Here is a 23,213-nt window from a genome sequence, read left to right on the forward strand (position 1 = left end):
GTTGCAATAAAAGCAAGATGGGGCAATGTTTTAGCGCTTTAAACACGGGGGACTGCTGTAAACGAAGTGCACCACTCACTCTTAAGCACCTATAACCCTTCAGAGGTCAGGGGTGTGGGCACTCCTCTGGTCACTTATATCTTTCCTCTCTACCTGTGCGGTTTGCGTTCATAATTGGTGAGGATTCAAAGTTCCAACCCCTTCCATCCCGATCCGAACCTGCTGATAATTCTCGTTTCCCTTTTATCTCTAGCCAGCGGTTTTACATTCCGTTTCAATTTTCCCCACAAAGCGCTTTTAAAGTTAAACATCATGTTTCGCAGTTGTTCTGGTGTTTGAAAGCGCATTTCTTGAATCACACAAAGGCTGACTGGGGCCTCTGCCAAGGATGTGTGAGAGCAGGCAGGAGAGGCTTGCAGGGCGTGGAAGGGGTGGGGTGGTGCGCGGGGGGGATAAACATTAAAATAAATTAAATAAAATAAAAAAAACACTTACCTCGCTCCTCGCCGTGCCGCTCCTCTCCTCCCCTCCGTCTCGCAGCAGGCACAGGCTCCCAACCTGCCCTGCGGCCAATCCTGATGCTGTTCAGAGCAGCGTCAGGACTCTCCTCCACCCTAATGGAGGAGCCGCCCCTTGAAGCAGGGTAGAAGAGCGCCTTACAGTGTTATTCCTGCCCAGGAAACCGAGAAAGACGCACACATCCCCACTTTAATGTTTTACTGTGGACAGAAGCTGTGAAAAGAAAGCTGTGGCACGTAGGGGTGCACTACAGTTACTTGTCCAGAGTAAGCAGGGGTAAAGTGTGCCCATAATGGTTTACTTGTGTGAGGTAAACTAGAATCTGATGTGCCCAGTACCACTTTGCTTTATAAAGTAAGCCGGCGGTTTGCACTTTACACCCATAGGCAGCTCATACATACCACCACAGAGTGTGAAGCAAAATAAATAGAAAAGAAGTACCTTCAGCTAGGTAGCCATAAAAGGAGGATACTGGCCAGTGTCCAATAGGAAGTGACCGGTCGGAGTATTTGGTCCAGAGGCAACTTGGCACGAACAACAAAGAAGACAACGAGAAGTGAAGCAGGAGACCTGCAGATGACTTGCAGGCCAATCAGAAGCACGTAAAGGAGAGTGACATTGTACTAAGCCAATGGTAAGTTCAGGAAGTAAGGGGCCGGGCCTAAGCCCCTTTTAATTTATGTTTATTAACAATACATTTCGCAAGCAGTGCGCAAGCTCACGAGCAGACTAAACCTAAAAAGGGGCACTGCAGTGGCCTAAGAATAGCCCCTGTAGCCCCCGAGCTCCAAGGGGCCCCCTCTGGCGCTGTTTACGAGTGGCCTGGGAGCTCCTGACTCGGTCCCAAGCGTAAAGGGCCCCCTCCATGTATTTTGCGAGGGGCGGGAGCACTCAAGTTTCGTTATGTTACTGGGGCACAGGTGATGTCTTACTGTGAAATAATCAAACCAACCAAGATTTTATTAGTTACTAAATCTGTAGCAGTCACTGTCAACTGAAAGAAACACCAATCTAGTTCCAAACAACCTCCTATCAGGAACCTGCCTCTATGGTTTGCACCATGTAAAAGGGGAGCCTTGGGAAGAGGCAGACCATGCCATGTGGCTGGAATGGAAAGACTATCTTAGACTGTGGTTGTTCGTACATATGTTAGGTTCTTTGTACTTTTTGTTTTATAAAGAGTAGGCTCTATCCTGGTCTTTTAAAACAAACACACTCTCCCCTTCTTGACCCACTTCACTCCATTCCACATGCCTTGCAGCATTTAGTTTTAGTGTATTCTTTCATTTCCAAGCTCTCAGCCTTAACCTTAAAACTTGCTGTGTTTTTTAAAATGAATTTCCCTTTTCACTTCCTCCTTTGCCATCTGGTACAAAAACTCTTCACTCACCTTCTGAGAAAAAAATGGGGTACTACCATCACAAATAGGCTAGATGAGTGGTTCTGCTACTACATTCATCATTGTTGAATGGTTGCGACTTCTTCTTTAAAAATATTTTATTAACTGCACCCCATCCCGACCACACATTGCCGCTGAGTGCAAAACTGATATCCCTGAAGAAGCAAAATCAATGATTCCTGAACATGCTATAAAAACACTTAAACTGTTCCATTGTATACACGAGTGAGTGCATCTGTGTAACCAACTGATTAAATGCAACCCTTAAATTACTTTTTTTTTTAAATATGCAGTCTTTCTGTGGCATTTAATTACCAGACTATTCATGATAATTTGAAGTATTTTTCTACTTTAACATTTTCATTCGCAAATGAAGAATTTTCAGTTTAAAAATGTAAGGAAATTTATTATGAGTCACATTCTAAAATTCCTCCAAAAACAGGATTATCGAGGATACAAAAATGTAAATCATTTTAGATAATTTCATGATTGGAAACCGCCTATTTCTTTCATAATGTCACAAATCGAAGTAAAGTAAAAAATATTTGAAATGTAAAGCAGCAAAACGATTTCAGTAAACGAAAAATAATTGCTTGTTTTCTGCACTTGACAGTGTGGTGATCAGATTGCCATATGAATGAACAAATAGAGATATTAACATTAGCATCGTTTTACTTATCAGCACCTGTATTACTTTACAGTTATTCTGGCTAAGATAAAGCAGTCCTTTTTCGCAACACGACATTAAATAAACGTGATGTTTAGGGCTAGACAACTGAGTATTACAGAAACAGGAAGAAAAGTACGAAAGGGATGAATTACAAAAAAAACGGTGTATGCAAAAATGGACACTTTTGCTTGTCCAAGCCAAGATCAACGTATAGGCAAGTTTTTTTTTTTGGTTGCAAATTAAATCCCCATTGGTTCTTATTTATTCCCCTCGAATGAGCTACAGTCTGGAGCATGAACATTTACTTCAGATCCTGAAGTCTAGTTACGAACTTCAAATTCCGGGTGCTGTAATGAGAAAGACAACTGCAATTATAAACTGTACTGCATGCTTGCTATGCATTTATTTATCTTGGTAACTAGTCTAAAACAATTCCTCTGCACAATATCTAATAAGAAAGAGCTGAATCAATCCCCAGTTCAAATGTGAATAGTATATTTTAAAATGCCATTGTGTGACTACTGTTAAGCAGCAAAAGCAAAAATTGAGAAAAGTAGAAATGTCAGGGAGTGAAGGAAAACAAGGAACAAGAAACAAAATAAGCAAAAATCAGAAGGTGAAGAAGGAAATGGGCAGTCAGAAAAAAAATAAAACCTATGAGAAATGAACTTGAGGAACAGACAGAAGAAGAAAGTAAAAAGAAAATACCACGAGTAAAAGTACCAAAAACGAACTCTTGAGAGAGGGGTATGGCAAAAGTGTTTTCTGGGGCAGAAAAGTGAATGGGAAAGGAGTAATTCGAAAGGAATGCCTACCATTTAATTGGGAATGAATGTGGAAAGAAAGATGAAGCACAAAATAGCTGGTAGAAAAGTGGTTAAGAGATGAATGAATGGGTTGATTGGGATAAAGAAACACTGGAGGATAAAAAAGTGACAAGCGGGAAAGTGGTATCAAAGAAAAATGTAAGAGTTTAAGACACGTGAGTGAAGGAGCAAAGCTGTCATCGGTTTACCAAATATTGAAATATCTTCTAACACAGGAATTTAAAAGAAAATTATGTTGACTAAAATATCTAGATACATCTTCATTTGACATACATGTTTAAAAGTGCAAATTAAGAATGTAGTTTTGAAACATAATAAACACACTTCATTCTTGAATTTTACTACAAGAAGTTTATTAACAGCAGGATTACTGCATTTTTAATGTTCCTTTTCCTTTACGACAAAACTGATAATATTTTGAGTTTTATAAAACCACAGTAGTAGGGGTCACAACCAACACCTTCAATGGTAGATTGCGATCAATGTGGGGAGCCTCTAGTCAGAGCTGTCCTCTCAAATGATTTTGGCACTCGCACCTACTTATTTTCCATTGAAAAAGGCATGTTTTTTGTTTTGCTTGACAAATCTGAAGGAAACTTTCCAGAAAATGCTTTATCTTATTTAGGTTCTCTGTGGGACATTTTAGAAAGATACATTGGAAATGAAGGAGTCTGGGGGCAAGGGGACAGAGGGTGTCAAAAAATGTACTTCTCCCATTTAAATTCCCACAGAATTCTTTAATCCCTGTTTCAGAAATAAATGCTGAAAGGAATTTAGCTAGACTTGGCACAAAGGTAGACATGTCTTTGCTTGGTTTGGTGTAAATTTACTGAGTAGCTTTAGAAATGAGCATTTAAAAATGTATTTGGCAACTCATTCATAGATATATCTAGTCTGTTAGCCAAAGGAAGTCTGAAAACCTGGGTTTGCTGCCCATCTGTCGACCTAATTTGAAACAAAAATCACCTGTCAATCATTTTGGGTCCTATTATATGAAGCGCTCGGATTGGCTAACAAATCTGATTGGAGAAAAATGCTGACCCTCTCACTCAGGTGGACGCCCCTAAAGGAACTCCTATCCCCCTCAAGTCAAAAATGAGAAAGAAAAGTAGTACATTTTGTCATGTGGTTTATAGACTGAGGCATGACTTGAGGTCATTTGTTCTGCAAGCCTACACATGGTCTCGAACTCCTGCTGGATACTCCATGGGGTTTGTGAACCTGGTACCCTGGGGAGGTCCAACATGAGCACCTACACAATTGTATGGGTTTGCAAACTCAAAAGAGGGTCCACGAAGCAAACAAAAAGGAAAAAGGGGGGTAGCCTCAGCTTGACCGCCCAAAGGCAGTGCACAGCAGAGATTGGCTGTACCTGGAGGGTTGGGTACAAGAACGGGCCAAAGGATGTGCACGAACGAAGGCAATTCGCAGCTTGGCTTCACAATTCAGGGTGGGTTGAGTCAACGTCCTGGAGCACAAAATGCAATGCATATAGCCAACCAATATTTATATCAGTAAGTAACAACACCTAAAAGCACAACATAATTTTATGCTAACACATATTCAAATAAATTAATAATATAAACTTAAGACTTCTCTTTCATAGTGTTTAGGGTGATATGCTCTCATCTGTTAGATTAGTTACGACATTTGTAACTCCATCTATCACAAACAGGCTGAGGTCATTATCACTGCATTTGGTGTCATGGCTTGATTTTATGAATACTATGGCTATAATTTGTGAAGACTGGATTGTGGAGCTAGTAATAACTTAATAAATTTCAGTTACTTATTTTAATTCGCAATCATAACTGTACTGTGTTTTAGTGAATTTCTGGGGTGGTTTCAAACATACAGTAAGGTATTAAAACCAAACCTAACCATAACTTCGCTTTAACCTATTTTTTTTTCACTGAATATATATGTATATACATTTATACATAAAGTCAATGTAAAGCCGAATATTAATTAAACTAACTAGCTGAGCACTTCCAGTGGGGCACGAGAAAGAACTTTAACATGCAGACATTAAGACTTTTTTCTGCATTCTTGCAATTACCCTCTCTTTCATACCCAGCTTCTTCCCATGCTCCTACCTTTGCTAATGTTGAGAAATTACAAAGAAAAAAGACTCTTTGGGATTATTAGGCACTCACAGAAGACATCTGTTAACAAAATAACATGCTATCTGACATTACCATCCACTATATAATATTGAATGAATTCAAGAATTTGCATCAATTGCAAGGAACTTACAAAAGATTGAAGATCAAACAACAACCTAATCTAAGTGGTTCTAATGGTTGGCACTGACATGTAGAGTACTGAGCAAGGGTGATATGAACTATTCGCAAGGAGACCGCAAGGACGTATTCTGGAAGTAGTGTTTGCATTTTTTAGCAGGACTTATTAGGAAAATAAACAATAGAGGAATGTAGCAGAATTTATAATGTAGTTTCTACTGATGCCTAAAAAGGCATGGAACTTAGAAACATCTAAAAAGATTTAACTCACTGTGAATCTCGAAATGAGTTTAATGATAGTGTGAAAAATATTAACAGAACCTTGGAGAGGGACATGACTCTAAAGAGACGCATGTGAGTGATAGTGGCATGAAAGGAAGGTATAATTTTAAAGAATAGGAAAAAGGGAAATTAGGACAGCAACCCCTAGGAAAGACTAGAAATTTAAAGTAAAGTTAGAAGAGGGCATGCTAGGAGGGAGGGACATTACACAGTCAACGAGAAAGTGCAGATAGGGAAGATGAGAGAGAAGGAAGAAGCATGGATGCTGTTAATGCTCTGCCTCTCTTTTCTGTAGTACCAGCTTGTCACACATCAGCTCCTAATGCTAGGAAAACTTCGGTAATTCTGAAAAGGACAAAATTTGTTGACTGAAGCATTTATCTGCCGCGCCCCATGAGCCTTGCTGTATATTTAAATACGTTAAAAATGAACCTAATAGGGCTTCTAAACACCAACACGCCTACTAAGAATTCGAGTTTCTTTTGTTGGCAATTATTTGTAAGAATTTAACACTATCCGGGTAAATTATTACTTCACAAGCAATTCACCACACAGCTGGAGGAGCCTGACATCTGGCATTTGTGCCAGTCAGCTGTAAACCTTTTAACATAACAGGATGAGGAATAAACGCAGTCTATTGTGTATTGGTCAGCCCACATATGATGGTATTCCCTGAGCTTATGAAGGGGTCACATGGACATGTGAAGCAAAATGTAGCTACATGAATCTGTAGTAAATCGCAGTTTTTTGTGCAAATGACAAATGATGAAGGCGGAATAGTTAGTGAATTCAACTAAAACTGAAAATAATTAATTTGATGACTAGAGAAATTGTTTATTAAAAAAAGATGAGTGAACTTTTCAGGGCAAAATTACTAATTCTCTGAAATTAATTTACAACTAATAAAATAGTATTAGATTAAGCCAACTGGAGTTTATGAATAACATTACACACTGGTGTTTAGGAGACGCAACTGTTTAATTTCTACTTATTTAAGTTTGATATTTTCCTAATTATCCATGCTTTTTCAGGGACTGATTTCTTAATTCAATATCTTTGGTAGTACAGGACTCTTTTTTGTTGCTAAGGTGGTTATCTTAGGGGAGTATAGGCTGCATGAATGCATGATAAATTGAACCTCGGCCACTCAAGCACTAGGAAAAATTCAACTTTTCGAACAATTATATGGTATTTTTGGAAATTCAACTTACATTATGCAAATGTGAGAAGTATTTACAATTGCACTAAAGGTCACTTCTTTTCAAGTAAGATGTTTCGTAGATCTAAAACTTTCACTGCTACATAAGCTCATATGGACATAAATACAACTGATGATCAGTCCATGTAACAAGCATTGGGAAAGTCTATAGGTCTGATTTAATGTGGTAATGCAAGCACTGTTAGCACATTTGACCAAGGCACACATGAGGAAACCAGAAGGAGTGGACAGAAAAGGTCCATAAGCACTGTAGTTGAGTAAAGGCGGAAGCATACGCTCAAACAGTCAATAGTGTTAGAGAGATTAATACTCTACTGGGCAGAGCCTATATGTGATTGACAAAGTCTCCAGAAAATGGCAGAGAAAAACTGCTGGAAGACCACCAGAGGTTGAAAGTGGTGGATCAAAGACCACTTCATGAATGCATGTTTGCAATATGTTTGTTGACAGCTGTTCTGTCAAAACCCAAGCCTAAAAAAGCCAACTCTAATTTAATGCACTGCTGCAACTAGTCCCTCTTACAGTGTTTTTCTGGTGTATAATGGTCACTGTTTATCAGTGTTGGAGACTTCCAAAAAAATGTATTTCAGTTTATACAGGGAGTGCAGAATTATTAGGCAAATGAGTATTTTGACCACATCATCCTCTTTATGCATGTTGTCTTACTCCAAGCTGTATAGGCTCGAAAGCCTACTACCAATTAAGCATATTAGGTGATGTGCATCTCTGTAATGAGAAGGGGTGTGGTCTAATGACATCAACACCCTATATCAGGTGTGCATAATTATTAGGCAACTTCCTTTCCTTTGGCAAAATGGGTCAAAAGAAGGACTTGACAGGCTCAGAAAAGTCCAAAATAGTGAGATATCTTGCAGAGGGATGCAGCACTCTTAAAATTGCAAAGCTTCTGAAGCGTGATCATCGAACAATCAAGCGTTTCATTCAAAATAGTCAACAGGGTCGCAAGAAGCGTGTGGAAAAACCAAGGCGCAAAATAACTGCCCATGTACTGAGAAAAGTCAAGCGTGCAGCTGCCACGATGCCACTTGCCACCAGTTTGGCCATATTTCAGAGCTGCAACATCACTGGAGTGCCCAAAAGCACAAGGTGTGCAATACTCAGAGACATGGCCAAGGTAAGAAAGGCTGAAAGACGACCACCACTGAACAAGACACACAAGCTGAAACGTCAAGACTGGGCCAAGAAATATCTCAAGACTGAATTTTCTAAGGTTTTATGGACTGCTGAAATGAGAGTGAGTCTTGATGGGCCAGATGGATGGGCCCGTGGCTGGATTGGTAAAGGGCAGAGAGCTCCAGTCCGACTCAGACGCCAGCAAGGTGGAGGTGGAGTACTGGTTTGGGCTGGTATCATCAAAGATGAGCTTGTGGGGCCTTTTCGGGTTGAGGATGGAGTCAAGCTCAACTCCCAGTCCTACTGCCAGTTCCTGGAAGACACCTTCTTCAAGCAGTGGTACAGGAAGAAGTCTGCATCCTTCAAGAAAAACATGATTTTCATGCAGGACAATGCTCCATCACACGCATCCAAGTACTCCACAGCGTGGCTGGCAAGAAAGGGTATAAAAGAAGGAAATCTAATGACATGGCCTCCTTGTTCACCTGATCTGAACCCCATTGAGAACCTGTGGTCCATCATCAAATGTGAGATTTACAAGGAGGGAAAACAGTACACCTCTCTGAACAGTGTCTGGGAGGCTGTGGTTGCTGCTGCACGCAATGTTGATGGTGAACAGATCAAAACACTGACAGAATCCATGGATGGCAGGCTTTTGAGTGTCCTTGCAAAGAAAGGTGGCTATATTGGTCACTGATTTGTTTTTGTTTTGTTTTTGAATGTCAGAAATGTATATTTGTGAATGTTGAGATGTTATATTGGTTTCACTGGTAATAATAAATAATTGAAATGGGTATATATTTGTTTTTTGTTAAGTTGCCTAATAATTATGCACAGTAATAGTCACCTACACACACAGATATCCCCCTAACATAGCTAAAATTAAAAACAAACTAAAAACTACTTCCAAAAATATTCAGCTTTGATATTAATGAGATTTTTTGGGTTCATTGAGAACATGGTTGTTGTTAAATAATAAAATTAATCCTCAAAAATACAACTTGCCTAATAATTCTGCACTCCCTGTATACAGAAAATACACAAAATACCGTTTATACAAGACAGTGCACGTAAAGGTTTAACAATAGTATAAAAGCACTTAAAGTTCATAATCACTTCATTTCCACAAGAAACTACGAATTAAAAGTATACTGCAATCTTAATTACCACAACTTACAGCTGCTTTTAAAGCTTGATGAATGTCCTCAATGAGATCTTCTACATCCTCCAGACCAATAGACATGCGAATGAGGGTATCGCTGATCCCCAGAAGTTCTCGGTCCTCTGCAGGCACTGATGCATGCGTCATAATAGCCCTAGGAAAAATAAAATCACTTTGTACCTCAAGCAAAATCTTACAGGAAGAATAACGACTCTGAATTACTGGTATGGTTCTGCAAACAAACTCAGATCACAATTTAACAGAAAAGGTAAATGGACTCAACCATGCCCACAACTCTCCTCAGACTTTAGACATTTCGCCAACTTATCAGTTCAACTAGCTGCTAAATTAAATAGGTTTACATCTTTCATTAACTGAAGTCAGAGGTTTGCCTCCTTTACCAGAACCCCCTTAACTAAAGCAACACTGCCTTGCTTTGCTTGCTTTGAAATCACTGCAAACCTCATTGAACCCTAGGCAGGAATGGCAAACATCCTGAGCACTCTACTACATCCCACAATTTATCCCAACTAAATAGGAAGGGCACTTCATTTTAAGAAATGTAGCAAATAGTGAAACATGGAACAACAGAACTGATGCACATTTTGGGGGAATCCACATTCTTTAATGTAGACATAATGCAAACATGGTATATCCAGTTGCACGTGAACAAAAATACTGATTCCAGAATCGGAAAATGACAACGAAATGCCATGGTTAGCTGGTAAAAATACCACCAGCAAAATTCTGATGCCACACAAGTACAATCATAAAAAACTGCAATTAGGAAGAATGCAATAGATGTGCATTTAAATGCTACCAGCGTCTGTCATTACTACAAGTCTTGTTATACAGGAGTCCAAAGGTTACTGTTGTATGTGCATGATTTGCCCCATGTGTTGCATTATCAGATGCATAAAACACGCCCGTTGTGGTGCTGTCACAGTACTTTACTGTCACACCTATGTAATGCAGGTGTTAACAGGCCAATGGATATTTCAAGACAAACCAAGAGCAGAATGTAATCAAATCACAACTGTTCTTCCAGTTCCACCTCACATAGCATGCACGAGTCAAATAACCTTGCTGGGCTTCAGAGGCGTAAAGCACTGTGCAGAGAACAAAATATGTCCACTGTCTGAGATATTTGCCATCCCAAATTGCTGATTTGCACCATTACTGATGAAAAAGGATGCAGAGTGTGTGAGCATTCACTCCTACTCCCTCCCTCTATCTTTGTCTGGCAACTTACCTTCTCCTTCCATCCAAGGGTTAGGCTTGGAGTGGGGCACAGTAAACTCAGCTGATGTAGCATTGTAAGTGTGAGGACAGGTGACAGCAAGAAGCATATCTGACATCATGTCAATAACCACACCTGATCTCGCCCCAGAACTAATCACACTGGTAGTAGGCATCTCTGTAACCTGAAGTTGGCTCAGAGAAGCAGCACAAGACTGGCGCTGGATAGGTATTACATAGAATGATTTAAGATTCGACGGGCCCTTTGCACAGCAAACCCTGTTTGTGCACAGTAAGAAATAACCATTTCTAAAAAGGGGTAATTATTTTCATATTCACATTGTTTCGAAAACAATGTGCTGAAGGAGAGCAGTAGTGCAAATTGGCACCACTGATCAACATACACAATATGCCTGCCCAGACAAAGTGGCTGTTAGTCAATGAGCAAGCAAATCTGACTAAATCACAACTGCAGGAAAGTACACATCTGGAGAAGGTGAAAGCATTGATTCAGACAATGAAGGGCAAGTCACTCAAATATTCTGCCCAACTTGTGCACTTTCATTACTGGTGCAAGTGGACGCCCTATGAAGCCAGGACGAGTGGACATAAGTGGTGAGGTACTCACATGACTTACGAGTAAGATTTCAGTCTTCAACTTATTAAGAAAGAGCAAAACAGTTTAAAGAGCTTATTATTGATGAGTACCAGCATGGCTAGCCCTAGGTGTATCTTCTTCGCATTGCAAACTCCTGCCAGTGAAGGATGAATTTTTGAAAGAAGATGGAATTTTGTCACAAAATTGTGTGCCTTCCATAACCACAGTAAATTCCTGGAGAGTTGCCTGGCACCTCTGTGTCTTGCTGTGGGTAGAAGCCATGGGAGATATTTCTTCTGATAATGCCAAACCTGCCGCAGAAGGATATTTGTTTTTTCTCCAAGTTATTAGGGGGGGGCACAGGGCTAACCTGCCATCAGGCCCTTCTAAAACAAAACATGACTTTGGGGCAATTCTCTGCATTTGCTGGCAGTATGTCTTTTTTGCTCTGATGATGGCCTTCTTGTGTCCACTTCCATGGTTAGGGCAGTCATATCCACTCTTGTCATGTGGTTTCTCTCTTTCTCAGGTTTGTGCGAGAGCTGAGTAATATCAAGCTTGTATCAATTATGCAGTTTTGCAGCTTTCTCTTAGTTCTTGCCAGCATGTAGTAACAAATATGACACTGCATTACACAGGGAGGCATGCTTATTTCAATCAACGATTCCAGTGGGGTGGGATAAGTGCAGTACATATTATCAATAGTATTAAATATTGCTCTTTTTAATTATTCCCATGCTGATTAAACGCCTAACACTATTCGTCGACCCAGCTGAACTGAAGAACTACAGGCCCATCTCGCTGCTCCCCTACCTAGCGAAAGTCCTTAAGAAAGCGACCAACTAGCAACTCACCCAACACCTAGAAGACCACAACCTCCTGGACTCCTCCCAATCTGGATTTCAAACTAACCACAGCAATGAGCCAGCTCTGATCGCAGCCACAGATGTTATCAGAGCTCTCCTGGACCGCGGAAAAAACAGCAGCCCTCATCCTCCTGGACCTCTCCGCCACATTTGACACAGTCGCCCACCACACCTTGATCAACAGACTTCACCACATCCGGATTCAAGGAAACACCCTCAAATGGATCGCCCCATACCTCATCAGCAGGACCAAAGGATCCGTCTCCCACAGTTCACCACAGAGCCTAAGAAGATCATCTGTGGAGTCCCCCAAGCCCGACCCTCTTCAACACCTACATGACTCTCTTGGCCCTCACCGTCAGATCACATGGACTCAACATCATCTCCTATGCTGATTACACATAGCTCATCAACTCACTGTCCGAAGATCCCACCACCATAAAAGCTAACTTCCACAGATGCATGATGAGCGTAGCGGACTGGATGAAGGACAAATGTCTCAAACTCAACATTGAAAAAACATAAGTCCTAATCGTTGGGAAAAACACCTCACCACGGTGGCCCGTGGAGCTCAGCACCCCCTCACTGCTCCAACAGACCACACCCCAACCTCGAAAGCATCCTGGATAGCAAGCTATCCATGTAGAAACAAGTTGACACTGTGTAATCCGCATGCTTTCACAACCTTTGCATGCTTCTCAAGATCTTAAGGTGGCTTCCATCAAACACTAGAAGGACAGTCAGGCAGGCCCTCATCACCAGCAGACTGGACTATGGAAATACGCTCGACGAAGGAATCAATGTATGCCTCCTGAAGAGATTCCAGACAATACGGAGCTCAATGGTTAGACTTATACTTGACCTTCCCAGAAGGACCCACAGCACACCCCATCTCAAGAAATTACATTGGCTCCTGATTCAGAGGGCATGCCCTTTCAAGATGATGACCCACACTTACAAGGCCCTGCACAATGAAGAACCAGCATACATCAACAAGTGCCTGACCTTCCACCAACCAACCAGACACCTATAATCAGCTTCCCTCTCCCTTGCAGACACACCACGTATCTGTCGAGCCAGCAGAGGAGGTCGCTCCTTCTTGCACCTAGCAGCCAAGGCTTGGAACAACCTCACCCTACTAACTCAGGACCAAAACAACACTCCAGCGATTCAGAAGAGTCATATTAGTAGCATACAGCACCAGCGCTTCGAGACCCGCACGGGTGACTTGCCACGCTCTATAAATGTTTGATTGATTGAACTGAAGCTAGCTGGCACCATTCCCAGGGAATTAGTCACCTAAGAAACCCATCTTCGAGGGACTCCTTATTAGTTTATGCTTTGTTCTGGGCCTCACTATCCTACCTTTATACATGGCTCCACACATCATATCAGGCACAGCTAGGATGGTTCTCATCTACTATTTCACCTATGTATCTATGTATCTGGCTCGTGTACTTCTTCCCCTTACCGATCTGGTTGACCCTAGTCTATTCTCTTGCAATACAGTCCTTAAGCAATGCCTGATGTTGCTCTCAACTTTATATTTCATTTAACTGTACTTAAGTTCCCACTCTTATATAATTGTTTCTCTACTTTATTTCTTCAACTAACCACACCCTCTTCCCTCCTATCACTTGCAGTATCATCCTGCTCTTTTAGTTGTGCATTTGTAAGGATGATCTGGATTTATAACGTGCCACTGTTTAGAAGTGTAATTGTTTTTACTGTGCATCATAACTCAGGCTTTTACAGTAGAGCACTCTAACCCTCTTTAGCCATGTTCAACATAAAACCACCAAATTAAAAAAAAGGTTTTCGCCTGTTCCAATAAGTAAGGAATTCCCACAGGGCTGTCATCAAGCGGTTTGTAGATTTGCCCATCATCAGCTGAACCCAGGGCCCTTTGCCACCACTTAAATAATAACAATGCGACTACATGTGTCTCCCACCACTAATACACTGTGGCAATATGTCACTGTGAGCACTAAAGTAATTAGCTGTAAGGATGTGTGTCACTGCAGAACCTAACCACATTTGCACTGCATGTCTTTATCTCTATGACCAGAGGTCTGTTCAGGTTCGCCACATGTGCATAACTAGTTTTATAACAATAGCCATATAATGAGTAATCATGCAAGTCAGCAGAAACCCCATAAAATCTTAAATGTATTCTACACAGCTTTGGATATCAATGGCGTCAGTAGTGGCTCCATGTCAGTACATGTAAAATGTGGAAAGGGGCTACTATAAAACTCAAAATGCATTTATGATAAAAGTCCACACTCTTGCTTTCCAAGTTTTCTTAAGTGAACAAAAGTAGTGGTAATAGGTCTGTGAATTGCATACTTTACTACAACCAGAGCTACATGATGTAACAGTGCTTTGTGAGCTACCTTAAGAACTTTGTGTCACTATTATGAAAAAGCAGTCCCCATGTACACGTATAATAGTAAAGGAAACAAAGCTTGCAAGGAGTGCACCTTTAAAATAAAAGGTGAAGAAACCAATCAGAAATTTATTTGGACTGCTATACATATATCATATGTGCTATTTGTTTGTTCAGAATCTAAATTGAAAACTAAAGGCACTTTAAAAGTCTGTATAAAGAGGCAAGGGTGAACAGCAACTCTGTCCAGGCACAATTTATTCCTGCCTCGTATTTGATGAAACATTAATTTATTTTTACTGAGAAGAGCAGCGGTAAACCATGGCGGTAGCCCCGGGACATTGCCCCATTATTTGGGAACTAAGTGCATGCAGTACTCTAGCTCTATAAGTCTTGTCAGTTTCAGGTAGTTAAGTGTTCAGTGAGGCATTAGACTACCTACTCGTAAAATATAAGTAAAGGCTTGGGGGCGATTCACAAAAGCAGGATAAATACCAAATAACATGAAGTACTACTCAGAAGTACTGTTATGTACTCTTACATTGTTTCTGTGCGTCAGTACCGTATTGTAAAATAAATGATATTCCAACATTTTGACATGTCACAAGGAAAAAAGAAAATCTTGTGTCAAAATATATTTTTCATTTTATTTTTTTGTTATTTATTTTATACTTTAATAGAGTTTTAGTTTCGCTTTAAGTCGATAAACATTTTTCCTATTAAAAAATGGGATTGGCTTTCTAGCGCCCTTGTAGTAGTTAACAGAATTATATCACGGAACTGGATATTAACAATAGCTCCAGAAGTTGAAGGCTGGATTAAAGAAATAACACCACCATTTCATTTCGAGAAAGTGATGTTTTTCAATGTTAACTGGCTTTTTATAACGAAATTTGGTGTGGATTTAATTATATTAAGAATGATGGCTTACTCTGCAACATCAATGTATTTACTTAAAATAAGTACTTTGGTTTTATGACCTCTCTCACGGTGATGCTGTGCTAGAAAAATCTTCATGAAATATTACTTTTAAAAAACACAGGTGGGGCACTTACATCAGTCGCTTTCATTACTCTCTAATAATATCTTCCTTTAAACTAGTAAATAGCAAAATACACTTTGCTCTATTCTATAATTTTATGTGTGGACTGTGCTAATTAAAGTAATGCAGGTGCTTACAGGTGCCCCAGTTTATTTATAACTAACAATAATTATATTTATTTGATATTTTATGAATCATAATTAGCAAAACATTGCTTTACCAGCAGATATGAAAATTGTCACAAAACAATTCTACCTTCCAACTACTGCAGCTTATTCACAGAAAGTAACAAGTCTCGGGGTTCTATACCTTACCTTTTTCTCTGATTTTTAATGTCTTAAAATGTAGGTTTTGTCTCTGAAATACCTTTTTTCGTAAAGGATGAGACCTCTCCCCATTTCTAGCTGTAATCCTAAATCTTCTGTTTTTCTTCAAAGTTGCTCTTTACATAATCCAGATCCTATTAAACCTTATATAATGGCAACCCTTAAACCAAGCCCTTACACCATTCTTAAACTGGTCACCTACTGCTGTAAAAAACACAGAACTTAACAGTGAAAATATCATACAGGGCGTGAAGCTGTCAAACTTCCCCAGTGCTCCATCCTCCCACCCAGTTCCAGAGGAAGCTGCCATTGGCAATCATGAGAAAGGTGGCTTTTAGTTTCAGGGTGCGACATGTTTATTTTCCAGGGCAGTGTCCCACAGAACTGACACAATACTGACTGCTGTTCTTTGGATTAGCGGGCTCCGTTCAGTTTTTAACATTTGCTAAAATGACATCGATGGCTCATACTGCTGGGGCAGGTTTGTGGGGCATCCCCCAGAATCAAACATGCTACAGATGATCATACAACTTACAAATGGGGGTAGACGTGTCTCCTCCCTTTAAAGGGTTACGCAACATGTCTGAATGCCGAGGCCTTTGACTATTCAGACCAGGTGGGAGAAGGACTGGGCTGCCCCATTTACAGACCTTGAGTGTACTAGAATGTTATAATATCAGAAGACTGTTTCTAGTAACACCCACTTTGACTTGATTCAATTTAAAATGTTGTATCAAACTCGCCTCACTGCATAAACCCTTAGCAAATTATACTGGCACAACTGGATGAATGTCCCTGATGCAACCAAAATGGGGGGGGGACTTCCTACATGTGCTTTGGGCATGCCAGGTGGTTTGCAAACATTGTGCGAAGGTGGTGGAGGCTTGGTCCCTTGCTCTGAGAGTATAGATAGAATGTTGTTTGACACTACATCCTGGGGCTACATCACTTACAGAAAAAGGGTACAATTTATGCTATGTTTCTATCCTTATTACTAGTGCTTTCCAAAGGTAGGTCATGACACACTGGATGCAATCGCAGGGCCCTTCCTTGCAACTGTGGCGGAGTGTAAGAAATTTAGATGAAGATGGTGCAAACAGATGAAAAGCTTCAAGATGATCTACAGGAATGGTGAAAGATGACAAATATGTTCTTGGACAGGAAAGGCAATCCTAACGTCACAATCCTCCTAAACCTCACAAATCTCCTACTACTTCACTCCTAGCACAGCTTGGCTGTGCATATTTTCAGGTTAGAGCTTGATTGCATTTGTGCTCATGATTGTACTCTTGTTTGATTATTGGTTGACAGTATTTGCATTGTATTACTGTACAACTGTGTCCTTTGATATGCAATATAATACACACGTTTTTGGAAAAAAATGCCATCCTAAGGCCATTTACCATAGAATCATCACTCCCTTGCACTGCAGATTTGCATATAGTATGCTAAGATGTCCGAGTCATTGTAACAATTTCGGCCAAAATCTAATTTGTGGAAAACCATCCAACAGGTACTTTTTCAAACCCACAGACTTGAGGCTACATTTCACTAATTATATTGGAGTGAAACATCAGGTCTTGTAGATCACTTCAGATCTAAGGACAAATGAGCAGTGAGGTCAGTAACTTCAAATCAAAGAAAATTAAGTTTGAGACACAGAAACTTATTTGATGCAGTTCTCAAAATGTTTCATGTCAAAAACAAAGCAGTTAAAATCTGAGGTTCAAGTTAAGCTCTGTGTGATACAGACGATTATTCCCAGAGGCTTCTAGTACTCACAGTCAGAGCGACTAATCACAATGCGTGCATTCAATAGCATCTCATGTTATCATGCATAAAACATGCCTTTGTACCAAATGGTGACTCTTTAACACATAGATATTGAAAAATATCTAAAGGCAGACATTAACAACCTCAACCCATGCTTTTCCTACAGGGCCTGGAGAGTTGTTAAAGCATTTATAAATTCAGTTCCTAAACAGATGACAGTAAACAAACTAATTTATTGGGAAATTCATATTCAATGGATTAGTAACAATAAAAATTACTTACGGATGCTCTGCAAGGCTTTCATATCCCCCAAGGCTCTCAGCCAGCGCAAAAATCTGCGGTGCGTAAATTTTAAAAAGCAACAATACGAGTGGTGAAAATATGACAGACAATTCTGTAGACATAATTTCGAAAGCCTAACACAATTTCATAACTTTAGTATACGAAAAGGCCAACAACATTTTAAACTAAATAGGGTGAAAATACAGGATTCAGTGTTAAAGCACATAAAAAATTGTATTTTTTTTTTTTTGATAAACATTTTTTATTGTTTTAAAGGGAAAAAGGAAAGGAAAGGTGCAGAGCAGAAGACACTTACGACACATGGAATTCCATCTTCAACCCATCATCAATGTTGACAATTGACATCAATACGGACCATAAAGCAGATAACAATTCGGGTCTTGTTACAGCATTCATTTCTGTGCTCTCCCTTTGTTCTATGGCAGTAAGTCCATCCATCGTCCCCATATTTTCTCAAATTTCCGTGGGCAGCCCCTAGATTCATATACCAATTTTTCTTGGTTTGAACACCAGTCAACACCCCTTTTCCATTTTCGGAGTGACGAGCCTTCGGGGGAGTTCCAGGCAGCAGCAATGTCTCTTTTGGCGACCAGCATGGCTGTGGCAGCCAGGGCGCGTTTTGCGCGTTTTCCTCCCATCTCCTCCATCACCCCTAGCAGGACTAACTTCGCGGACTTCTGCACCTCTTGTCCCAGGGTCCCTCCCAGTTCTTGGATCACTTTGCCCCAGTACATCTTCATCACTTGGCAGGTCCAAACCATGTGGAAAAAATGTGCAGGCTCACTCGAGCATCTTGGGCACCTGGCAGAGGGGCGGCAGTCCCGCCCTGTGCAGTCTGGACGGTGTCAGATATGCTCCGTATAAATAGGAGAATTGCACTGTGCGAATTCTAGCTGACACCGCCAGTACCTTGGGTGCCATCAAGGCCTCCCTCCACTCCGCCTCCTCCTGGGCCCCAACCCATGACTCCCATCTGGTTCAAATTGTGCTTAAATTACCGGGAGTGTTGTTAATTAGCATTTTATAGATTTGAGAGATAACTTTCCCCTCCAGGTTCCCCATAAGCAGTTTGGCCTCAAGTGGATTAAATTCTGGCATGGGGCCTGCGGTTGGCAAGTGGACCCTCAGGGCGTGTCTCAACTGGAGGTATTTCAAGAATTGTGTCCGAGTTAGCTGAAAGTCTACCTGCAGATCCTGAAATTACTTCATAGCCTCCCCTCACCACACGTCTCCCACCAAAGAAATGCCTAGCAAGTCCCATTCTCCGAATCCTTCCAGCGCTGCAGGTGCGCTTAACCATTGCCCCCTCCACAGCGTGGTCTGGAGGGTGACAACGGTGTTCCAGCGGGTATACCGTAATGCAGCACGATACGCCAATAAAACCTCCCTAGTTATTTCTTCCATGTCTCTGGGAAGTGGTGTTCCGTATAGCTACCCTGTAAGCCGGGTCATCCCATTCCCCGTGAACCAATCGTGGATCACAATCAATTGGGTGGCTGAATAATACACTTAGGGGTCTGAGGCACCCAGGCCCCCATCATATACCCCTCTTCGGCAGTGTTGTGTCGCTACTCGGTGCCTGGCACCCCTCCAGAGAAACCGTCCCGTATCGCTTTCGAGAGTTCTGAACCAGGAGTGCGGGATTGGGAGGGGAAAGTTCTGAAATGTGTATAGGAGCCATGGCAGGATCATCATCTTATATAGGGCCACTCGGCCCATCACATTTAGTGGCAGGGTTTGCCATCTTTGCAGGTCCATCTTGACACATGCCAGCAATGGAGACAGGTTTTTGGCCCACGTCATTTCAGGTAGGAGGGACACCCAGATGCCCAGGTATTTAAAGCTGAGCCTGGGTAGGGGTATTGTGTCTTGCCAGTCAAAGCAGTCGCGTGAACTAGCCAGTGGGATCAAAATTGATTTGGTAGAGTTCATCCTGAGTTCCGATGCCTGTTCATAGCGCCATAAGAGGTAGAGACTTCTCGGGCCCGTTATATTGGGTTCTTCCATGTACAACAGGACGTCATCGGCGTATATCGCTATCCTGTCTTCTCTAGAGGGACCCCATTTCCAACCACGATATACAGGGTCTGTCCTGATCATCTGAGCCAGAGGCTCAATGGCCAGGGTGAATAGAAGGATGCCCCTGTGATACTCAAAAGTAGAGGATAAGACCCCGTTGACCTGTACGCAGGCTGTAGGGTTGGTGTATAACGCCTGGTTCCAAGCCCGCACGTTGGTGCACCAAAAAGAGGAACCCCCAGTCAACTGAGTCAAAGGCCTTTTCAAAGTCAATAAGTAAAAGGGCAAGGTCTTGGGGCAATCAGCGACGCTCCACCAGAGCCACGTGTAGTCGACGGATACAGTGTCGCGTACTGCGGGTTGCCACAAACCCACATTGGTCTGGGTGGATTAGTTGCAGAAGGACCCTCTAGAGGCGAGCGGCGAGGATGGAGGCGAAAATTTTAACTTCGGTATTGATCAGCGATATCGGCCTATAATCCGCACAGTGTAGCGAGGAGGGTTGGGTTTTTGGGAGCACTACAATCGTGTTGGTGTCTAACTCTAGGGGGAAGGATCCATCTTTCTCCACTTCTGCAAAGAGGCGCATCAAGTGTGGAGTTCTCTAAATGCTTTGTAATACTCAGAGGGGAACCCGTCGGGACCCGGCGTCTTCCCCGTACCTAGTGCAGAGATGGCTGCCCCAACTTCCTCTGCGCTAATAGGTTCTTCTAAGATCTGCACCTCCCCCGCAGGTAACCGCGGGAGGGGAACCTCATCCAATAATCGACGGGCCAGATCCAAGTCGACCAGTGCAGACGCCTGGTACAGTGCACTGTAGTATGTGGCAAAGGCGTTCGCTATTTTGGGGTGTCTCACAATGAGGCTCCCTTCCCGTCGTAAATTTCGGGGACAACCCTGGAGGCATGATGACGGGACACCAGCCAATACAGCATGTTCCCAGTTTTGTCGCCCCACCCGTAGATTTTTGCCGTGGTGGCACTCCACAGATGTTTCGCAGCCTCCAGGGATTGATCTCGGATTTCTTCCCAGATTAGGAGGAGTTGTTGCGTCACCCCCTCGCTTGGGTTTGTTGCACTCTCGTTTTCCAGACATATCGCCTGGAGCTCTAACTGCACAATATGCTGGGTTTTGGTGCGTTCCTGGTCCTGTATCAGGTTTTTAGCCGTGCCTTACAACACCACCTTGCCCACCCCCCACAGAATGCCCACGGAGGTCACTGACCCTTCATTCAATTGAAAGTATTCGATTTGTGCCTGTTGCAGCTTCTCAGTGTAGCTTTTATCTTGGAGGTACCACGCATTTAGCCGCCACATAGGACGGGACTGAGCGGGACCCATAATGAAGCGGAGCGGAACATGGTCAGAGACTCCTCTAGCTAGTATTTCAATGTGAGAGAGGGCGGTGCAGTCCGTACTCGGGGATAGCACCAGGTCTATTCTGGATTGTGAGCCATGGGCCGCTGAAGTGTGAGTGAATTGTCACCGTCTAGGGTGCCATAGCCGCAAAGCATCACAGAGCCCCGTTGCAGAGAGCCATCCAGTGATTCCCGCTGCTGTGTGCCTATACGCAGCGAGCGGACCGGCTACATCTAAGGTCAGGTCCGGGGTTGCGTTAAAGTCGCCTCCCACCATAGTAAGCCCAGGGGGTAAGTCTGAAAGTAGCTTGGTGAGGTCCTTGATAGTTCTACTGATCAAGGAGGGAGGAGCATAAACACTGACCATGTTGATTGTGGCCCCTTCAACATTGCCGGTGATGACCACATAGCGTCCCTGTCTGTCCCTCCGTATCTGTATGTTTGTCATGGGGAATGTACGGTGTAGTAATATGGCCATCCCCGCGATCCGCGTGTAAACCCTGCGTGATATACCCTATCACAACCCCAGCGGGCCAAGAAGGGGCAGTTATCTCCTAGGAGATGTGTCTCTTGCAAGAGGAGTACTTCTGGTCGATATCTGTGTATGAAGGCAAACACTGCGGTACGTTTGATCCTATCCAGGAGACCATTAACGTTCCATGAGATAACCTGTGTCTGATTCCAGGGGGTGGGTGATTTTGCAAATTCTCATAATAGATACCACGACTCTTCATTATTAGGCGCAGAAACTTCAAAAAACCTGTCCCCTGCCGCCGCGGACCGCGTACCCCCATTGTGTCGACTGTGTCTCTGAGTTTCCTGCTCTGTGTATAAACTAACAAGCGTAAACATTGCACTAACATAAAAACCATAACATTGGCCTTTGAAACCAGGCCTGAACTCCCTTGCCCCCCCCCAACTCCCACACCTCCCCATACTTCCACCCAGAAGCATCTGTCGCCCATATATATATAGCACCTCACTTGTAGAACTGGTGAGGTGGACCGTCAAACTGATAGGGCAGTGGTAGTGGTGGTGGACCCCTCCATAGTGTCGGATCAAGTATAGAAACACAGTAAACGGTAAGTAGCTAGAATTGGCATAGTGTTCATCCTCCTGACAGTCTGTTTCTTTTCCAGAAATGTTTCTCATTTGTGGGATCACAGTACCGGGCTGCGGGATTAGTCCGTGTCCATCAGGGGCCCCAACTGGGACTGTGTCACACTCTGCGGGTCTTGGCCCCCGAGTGTCTTCAGAGTTCTCCAGTGGTCGTGGGCGGGTCTCTAAAGGGGATTCTGAGCGGGATCTGTGTCGCACCCTGCGCCGCCATGAGCGCGTACGGTGGCGTTGGTCGGGCTGTTGCCCCTTCTGGTGATTTGCCAGTGCCTTGGCAGTGGTCTTAGCCCATTCCTGTGTGTACCCTCCTCTGTCAGCCAGGTCCATGCCACGGCCAGCTGTTTGAAAAAATAGGTCTTATTAAAGTAGACCACACAGAGTCTTGCCGGAAACAGGAGGCGGTACTGATTGTCCATTGTTCTCAGCTTCTGTTTCACCTTGGTGAATGAGCAACGCTGTTGTTGTACTTCATGCGTGTAGTCAGGGAAATGGTGGACCTTCACTCCATTACAGAGAAGGTCCCCTCTGGAGCGCGCTTCTTGCAGCACCGCATCTCTGTCTTTAAAATAAAAGAGAAAAATTATTACTGGCCTGAGCGGAGAGCCTGGCGGGGGTCTTGACCGCAGGGACCTGTGGGCTCGCTCGATTATGAACCATGGCATGAGGCGGTCCGCCGGCATCCAGGAGCGGAACCAATCCTCCAAATATGTGGCCAGGGATGACTCTGCAG

At 42.6% G+C, this 23,213-nt stretch overlaps 1 protein-coding gene and 1 long non-coding RNA gene across 2 annotated transcripts in view; both read right to left on the bottom strand.

The window, feature by feature from the left end:
* Nucleotides 1-578, bottom strand: part of LOC138293298 (uncharacterized) — a 53,386-nt gene extending 52,808 nt beyond the window's left edge. Inside the window, exon 1 of the long non-coding RNA XR_011202954.1 lies at nucleotides 496-578. This is a non-coding gene — a long non-coding RNA (uncharacterized lncRNA). The remainder of the gene's footprint in view (nucleotides 1-495) is intronic.
* Nucleotides 579-2,296: 1,718 nt separating this feature from the next.
* Nucleotides 2,297-23,213, bottom strand: part of CTH (cystathionine gamma-lyase) — an 82,653-nt gene continuing 61,736 nt past the window's right edge. Inside the window, exons 10-12 of the mRNA XM_069232445.1 lie at nucleotides 17,971-18,023; nucleotides 9,471-9,609; nucleotides 2,297-2,935 (exon numbers count right to left, since the gene is read on the bottom strand). Of these exons, the coding sequence (XP_069088546.1) occupies nucleotides 2,909-2,935; nucleotides 9,471-9,609; nucleotides 17,971-18,023 (219 nt within the window). The 3' untranslated portion in view covers nucleotides 2,297-2,908. The remainder of the gene's footprint in view (nucleotides 2,936-9,470; nucleotides 9,610-17,970; nucleotides 18,024-23,213) is intronic.

The sequence above is a fragment of the Pleurodeles waltl genome, chromosome 4_2 (genome assembly GCF_031143425.1).
Source record: "Pleurodeles waltl isolate 20211129_DDA chromosome 4_2, aPleWal1.hap1.20221129, whole genome shotgun sequence".
Lineage (NCBI taxonomy): Eukaryota > Metazoa > Chordata > Amphibia > Caudata > Salamandridae > Pleurodeles > Pleurodeles waltl.